Source organism: Scylla paramamosain, chromosome 42, assembly GCF_035594125.1.
Source record: "Scylla paramamosain isolate STU-SP2022 chromosome 42, ASM3559412v1, whole genome shotgun sequence".
NCBI classification, from domain to species: domain Eukaryota; kingdom Metazoa; phylum Arthropoda; class Malacostraca; order Decapoda; family Portunidae; genus Scylla; species Scylla paramamosain.
The window spans coordinates 2520001-2527500 of NC_087192.1; the positions used below are offsets into that span (position 1 = coordinate 2520001).

The following is a 7500-nucleotide window of genomic DNA, read 5'->3' on the forward strand; positions in this document are numbered from 1 at the left end:
TTCTCTTGCAAAAATGCAGCGAAGTGAACGAATGCAGCACATAGGAGAAGAGGAGAGGATACTTCTATTAGACTTAATCAATGAAAGAAGAGCTGTTCTCCTCAGCAAAGCCACCGACGCCCGCATTATACCGGTCAAGGCAAGAGTATGAGAGGAGATCACGAACTCTTGCTGCCAGTGGTCTGGGGCCGCAGAGGACTGTAAAACAGATTAAGAAGATTTGGGAAAACATGAGATCAAGGTTAGTATATTGGTTTTAAAATGTTGTTTGGTAATTAGCAAGTTTACTTTTCCACACTCCTACGGTAGAAAGTAATTAGGAGATGAAAAATTAGTTAAATATCAGTGTTATCAGGTTAAATTAATGTTACTGTTAGTTACCACATACCAGTAAAGAAGATTTCTGTTGGGTAATTGGTACATAATAATAATTGTTCTTGTTGTAGTTTATTAATGAGTACCTTTGTAAAACATTAAGAATTTTACAATCTACCCATCTAAGATTGTTTCTAAGAAGGACAGGGTTTAGAAGTCAAGGGAAATGTGTGTGGTAAAAAAATCAACCTATTGTTCTGTAGACAGGTAAAAGTCACTATATAAAAATAATATAATGTCACTCCACTTTCTCCATCTCAGTTGAATCCTCCAGTTGTTTCCTTATCTCAACTACCCTCTCCTGACAGACAGAATATTAAGTCTTTAATTGCCTTTACCCTAGTACTTTGCATGATTGATTTAAAGTTTTCTTAGAAATATGCATTTGATTATTTCGTGAAACTATACTATTAGCATCTCTCAAAACACTAAAAGAACCATGCAAGGAGCTAGAGTACCTAATATATAGTTATAAAATAACATGTCTGTGATGTTGTGAGGGTGGACAGCTCTTGTGAGGTTACATAACATTGAATTAAGTTAGGCTTGATTAAGTTTGGTTAGGTAGGTCTGTGAGTGTTACCTAATCTAATTTAAACTTAAGTAACCTAACCTAATCTCACATAAGCCATATAGGACACGATAAGTTTGGTTAGGTTACTTTATTTTAGTTTAGATTAGGTTATATCAGATTGAATTAGGTTAGGTTTGTCTGTGACTTATTTACCTAACCTAATCAAACCAAACCTAATCTAACCAAACCTAACCTAACCTAACCTAGCCTAGCCTAACCTAACCTAATCTAATCAAACCAATCCCATCCTATCCAAAGCTGACCAAACCTCACAACAACTGTTCCCCACTTTAAAACATCACAGACATGCTGACCAGTAATGTTTCTATAATCTTTCATTGTTTTTTAATGATTAGAGAGGAAGTGTTATTCTATAGTTTTATCCTGAAATTTATTAGTTCTTACCATTCTTCATAAGAACAACAGCAATTAGGCTACAATATTTCTTTAATTTTTGTTTATGTAGCTTTTATAGATGATAATTTATCAGTATGAAATTATGGTATGGTATCTTTCTTCTACTGTGCAGTGCAGGAAAAATAAATGAAAATATGTAACTTTTTTATGTCTAATGTTGTGAAATAATTTCAGGGCCAAGAAGTTTGTTAGTGACCAGAAGAAAAAACTGTGTCGAACAGGAGGTGGTCCTCCAAGTCCAGTCGTCAAGCCAGACCCTGTATTGGAGAAAATCCTTGCTCTCATCGCAGACGAGCTAGAACTGGACCCAAACCACAATGACAGTGACAGATGGCCAACAGGTTGGTTCCATTAAGTAATAAATTTTCTGTTTTACATATCACATTTCTGTTCTTAATGTGATATTGAGTTCTAGTATATTCATACTTGCAAATATTTCAGATGCTATCCTTATTTTTGCAAATTATTCATCACTTTGGAGCAGTGGTTTCGATAATTTTCTTGTTCTTAACCCAGTTTTCATGTAAACTTGATTAATATTATGGGACTCTTTGGTTTGGCTTAATCTGGTAAAATATTTCACCACATGGTCATGCAGCATACTCAGACAACTCTAAACTGTTTTGTAGCATAGAGACCAATTATTCTGTAGACAAAATTGGTGTTTTCATGTAAACTTGCCTTAAAATTAAGAGCTTCCTTGAAAAAATGGTGTGCATGTGCAGAAAATACCCTGATATGACGGACCTACTTTGGTTTACATGGAATCTGTCTGACAGAAGACCCACCCAGACTTGACAAATTCCAGATAAAGCAGAAATTTGTGGCTGATAATAGATCTGTCAAGGCCTTAGAAAATCTGTATTAACCAGAAACCATCTTGTTTAGAGAGGGTTGAACATTATTATGTATCTTGTAACTATATTGCTCGTTCAATGGAAGAGGGTATCCAGTCATATAGTTAAACACTATACTGTAAACAACCATACTGTTACTTTCATTAATGTTATTTGTTTGTTCACAGATGTCACTGTTGTTGTTATTATTAATGAGAAGGGAGAGCAGTTGGATGAGCCGATGGCCATGACTGAACAGCCATCCACAGCATGCTCAGTGCCTATTTTGCTCATGCCTACCAGAGGAAATGATAGTGCACCTGCTGCTTGCACCTCTTTTGTTGAGTCATCGGGAACTGCAGCTTTGCTCTACAGTCCTGCCATCCACAGCACACCTCTTCCTTTAACTTCTAAGGACGTTCGTGGAACTGTAGTGTCATCCTCAAGCTCCTCCAACCACTGTACACCACTTTCTTCAACCTCTGTTGAGGTACCTGCAACAGTAGCTTCAATTTGTAGCACACCTCTTCCTTCCACCTCTGTTTTGGCATCGGTACCAGTTACCTTTCCAAGTGAATTGTCACCAATACAGTCTTCCAGTGCGAGAGGAAAAGTGAGTGGGAAAAAGTTTAAAGCAGAGAAAAGGCAAGTGGAAGACAGTGTTGGCAGAGAGTCCTATGAAATGTTGTCAAAGTTTCAAAAGGAAGAACATGAAATAGTGATGCAAATTCATAAACAAAACTTAGAAAATAAAAAGATGGAAGGGGACTGTCTATGCCAAGCAATGAAAATTATGTCTTCTATACATTCAAGAGTTGAAAACACTGGAAGATGTGCATGGAGCTGCAGGTGCATTTGTAGATTTCTTGGACAATTCTAGAAATGATAAGGCATAAATTTGTACAGTCGGCGCCTCTCGACGTGATCGCGAGCAAAACAATGTGCGTAAAATTACTTCTGTTCCTGAAAATGGCCAAACTACAAGACATGAGAAATTGATACTTGTTATGAATACATATTAACTAACCTCCTATTTACTGATGGGGTAGCCTTTCCGTTTTCGTACCTCCATCAAGCGACTGGGGAGAGAGTCTGCCAGCTTCTCCACAGTTTCTTGTGACACACTGCTCCACGCCCGACGAAGTGCACATTCTAATTTGGGCAATGTTGATGTGTCCTCGTTTCTCAGCTTGCACTTCACGATGTCCCACAGATTTTCGATGGGTGACATGTCCGGGCTGTTAGCTGGCCAGTCTGGAATGCATTCCACTTGGCTTGAAACAAGCCATTCTTTGACGATGTGCGCGGTGTGGCACGGAGCGCCGTCCTGCTGCAGCACCTCACCACCAGTCGCTGCGAAACAGTCAGCCAGACGACTGTCTAACAAGCTGAGATACACATCTTTGGTGACTGACTGACCCTTAGGGAAGATGTGTAAGTCAGCCACGCCCCCGTAAGAGAACGCACCCCACGCCATGAGGGAGGGAGGGTGCTTCACAGACTTGGCGGTGAACTTGGGATCGTGCGGGTCAGAGCCTTTCCGGCGCCACACCTTCTTCCCTTTCGTGTCACTGACCCTGAACGTGGCTTCATCAGTCCACAAGACACGCCTCCACTCATCTAAAGTCCATGAACTGTATTTCTGAACGAAAGCCAGCCTCTTTTTCCGATGCACCTCGGAAACAAAAGGCTTGTTACGAGCGCGCATTTTTCGATAGTTTAGCTTGGTTTGGATATTCTTCTGGATGGTACGCACACTAACATCCTGGAGGAGCATGGGATTCTGTTCCTTAAGCTGTCTTGCTGTGAGGTGAGGGTTTTGGTCTAGCTGACGCTTGATGTGGGCCAGAGTCCTGCCACTAATCTTTGGGCGCCACCCACCACCATGTAAGTGGTGAGGAATCTCACGCTCTCCCGAGGACTTAAATTTAACAATGAGGCGGCGCACTGTCACTGGCTTCACACCGGTCTGATGACTTATTTCCTTGGTGCTGAGGCCTAATTTATAGCACTCGATCACTCGCACAATATTATCCTCACTTGTGTAAGCTTTTGACATGACGGGAAATATTACGAGCCTGTTTAATAATCCTTGCAGTAGGTCGCGGAGGCAGTACGGGTGGTGGCACGTGCGAGAAGAAACACGACCACTCAAGACAAACGTAATCAACACTGACAGCTGTTGTCATTTAAATTAACGGCCAAGAATTCGAAATGTTGCCATATAGTCATTTTTCCCCGGGCGGTCTCCCGCGCTGGGTAATATGCAAAAATAATAGTCACGCAAGATTGTCCCGCGCTGCTCACCGCGATCACGTCGAGAGGCGCCGACTGTATTGTGGTGTTGCTGTTAGATCAAGATCCAAAGTTTCTTTACTCACCCAGTTTAGTACAAACACTTATAATATATATATATATATATATATATATATATATATATATATATATATATATATATATATATATATATATATATATATATAGTAATCTCAGTGCTTTGTTTGAGGTATCATTATATTTTTTTGAAATAGTACATGGATTCATGTGATATAGGACTGATTTATTATATAATTACTATATAAGGGCAATGGCCATTGATAACTAGTCTCCTTTTTTACACCCCCAGTTTAGTATAAACACTTAGATAACACTTAGATAATCTCTGTGCTTCATTAGTGATGTGATCATTAAAGGATTTTTTCAATAAGACATACATTCTTGTGATATATGACTGTGATTTATAAATAGAGGTAAAGATCATTAAAACCTTGTCTTTTTCCTCAATATGTATATTTATTTACATTGGATAATAAATTACTATACAGTTAACCACTGAAGTTTTATTACTACACACACACACACACACACACACACACACACACACACACACACACACACACACACACACACACTAAAACTACAGTATATAATTGATTTTTCCTTTTCTGTTGCAGTAAAATATGATTACTCTATTCGATGGTGATAAAATACGTGATTCTATTTTTGAGAAAAATATCTTTTACTTAGTGTTGTCATTTACCATAACTGTATAGCAACTAGTGTATTTTCATAAAGTGTTTATAGTCATATTGTATACAAAGTAAAATCAAACTCATCAAGGTAAGAAATGGGAATTACAAGTACATTTTTCTGAGTAACAGTGCACATAAAAAAAGAAATAGCAAAAATACCTTAGATTCGTACATATTTGAATACTATTTTGGATAACACTTATAATCAGTTATATGTACACATATAGTTTAGAGGGAATGCTCTTGAACACCTGGTGTAATATTTGGTAGTGTGGTATGTGTGAGATAGGATGTGTCTGTCCACTTGGGTGTTTACCAGATACATGGATGGAGTAATGAAAGAGGTTAATACAAGAGTATGGAGGAGATACCATATTTGTGTGGCTGAATCAAACCATCCTGTGTTATCAGAAGTATGTTCTGATATATCTAGCCCTTTCAGCTTGTTGTGCTGCATTATTGTTAGCAATGGCTGCTTCTGGGTCAACACCATGATTATCTGCATTTGAATCATCCGAATCTGCATTGTCTGATTCAAGAAGATGATTTGGGAGTGGCACATTCCTCTGAATTGCAAAATTATGTAGCACAACTGCTGCTACAATAATGTTTTTTGTGGTGTCTAAAGCCATGTAAAGATGCTTGCCCAAGCAAATAAAGTGTCTTTTTAAGACACCAAATGCACATTCTATTTTATTTCTTGTTTTAATGTGTGCCTCATTATACGCTGTTTCACTTTGGTTGCTGGGATTCATTAGTGGAGTAAACAGATAACTACGGCAAGGGTAACCCATGCCCCCTAACAACTTACCCTTGTGCATGCCTTGCTCAAATTCATGCCATAACAAATTGTTGTTAAAAATGTTGCTGTCATGGGCACTACCCCACCATCTTGCAACAATATTAAAAAAAGGTTAAATCTGGTCCACATACAGCTTGACAGTTAAGGGAGAAGATACCTTTTCTATTGCGGTACAGTTCTGGATTCTCACAAGCTGGTCGCAGAATGTGAATTTGAGAGTGTGTGGTGTGTTCTGAGTGCGTTTGGCTGTGTTAGGAGCGTATTCTGTGGTGATATGCATGATTTAGATGTTTTAAGCGTGTTTGGGTGTGTTTGGATGAGTTTTTTGGGTAGTCGAGTGTTTTGAGTGTGTTTTTGGATGTTTTGAGTGTGTTTGGGTGAGTTTTGTGGGTAGTTTGGGGTGTTGAGAGCGTTTTGAATGTGTTTTGGATGTGTTTGGGTGAGTTTTGCACTCTCTTCTTCCTAGGGACTCAAAAAGTGCAGGACATTTCAATGTTTATAATGTGTTTTATAAATTGTAACTACTGAGAGAGAGAGAGAGAGAGAGAGAGAGAGAGAGAGAGAGAGAGAGAGAGAGAGAGAGAGAGATAACAAGCAATAACACACACACACACACACACACACACACACACACACACACACAAACCAATGCATTCATAAACATTCAAATTTCCCGCACTTTTTCAATCCCTAGGAAGGAGAGAAATTGAGATAAGACTGGACATCCTACAAAGCTTAACATTTCTGCCAATATTACAGGATGGAGAGCTTAGGATACAACACGGAGGGGGGGTTGAAGGAGCCTTAGGGATGACTGAAGGACGGACCTTGAAGGAGGGAGTCCTGGAGGTGAAGGAAATGCAGAAAATTCCCCTCTCTCTCTCTCTCTCTCTCTCTCTCTCTCTCATATCTAACGAGTTGAACACCATTTTATTGACTCGTCTCTGACCCATCCACCCACTCATCCACATCACCCATGCAATCATCCACCTGAGGCAAGGTGAGGGTCTGAAGGAGGTGTCACAGGCATCAAATACTCTATCAGGTCCTCCAGTGAGAGGGAGAAGGAGAGGCCTGCGCCAAGTCAGCGCCCTGCCACAGTGACAGTTTTGTGCCCTGAATGATGCAAGCAGTGGTGTGAGGGAGTCTGTTGGTCTTGTCATGCAAGTTATGGCATCACTTGTGTTGTTAGTGAAGTGTTGGGGTGTGTGTGTGTGTGTGTGTGTGTACTGCAAGCAAGGCTATTGGTACACCCACCTCCAGCCGTGACGTGTGTGTGTGTGTGTGTGTGTGTGGCCAGTGGGGAGACGCCACGTCACGGGTTGGCAGGCAGGAAACAAGGAGTGGTTCAGTTTTGGCCTGGCTGTGAAGGTGAGCGGATGGAGTGTCAGTACTGTTACTGGATTTGTATTAATATTACGTTTGCAAGACAATTGAGCGGCATAGTTTGTGTTGACACGGCTT

General features: G+C 40.0%; 2 protein-coding genes across 10 annotated transcripts in view; both read left to right on the forward strand.

Moving 5' to 3' along the window:
• Positions 1-4275, forward strand: part of LOC135093308 (uncharacterized) — a 9077-nt gene extending 4802 nt beyond the window's left edge. Inside the window, exons 3-5 of the mRNA XM_063992458.1 lie at positions 106-241; positions 1541-1707; positions 2391-4275. Of these exons, the coding sequence (XP_063848528.1) occupies positions 106-241; positions 1541-1707; positions 2391-3082 (995 nt within the window). The 3' untranslated portion in view covers positions 3083-4275. The remainder of the gene's footprint in view (positions 1-105; positions 242-1540; positions 1708-2390) is intronic.
• LOC135093309 (uncharacterized) overlaps positions 1-7500 on the forward strand; it is a 21547-nt gene that overhangs the window by 5801 nt on the left and 8246 nt on the right. For 4 of the 9 annotated variants that reach the window (XM_063992467.1, XM_063992466.1, XM_063992468.1 and 1 more), the window contains exon 1: positions 7195-7500. This exon is cut by the window's right edge and continues 41 nt beyond it. The exons of 1 other annotated variant lie outside the window; for it this stretch is intronic. The gene's annotated coding sequence lies outside the window, so the exon portion shown is untranslated. Of the gene's footprint in view, positions 1-6943; positions 7037-7185 lie in introns of those variants that run through there. 4 more of the 9 variants (XM_063992460.1, XM_063992462.1, XM_063992459.1 and 1 more) reach the window with 4 other exon arrangements.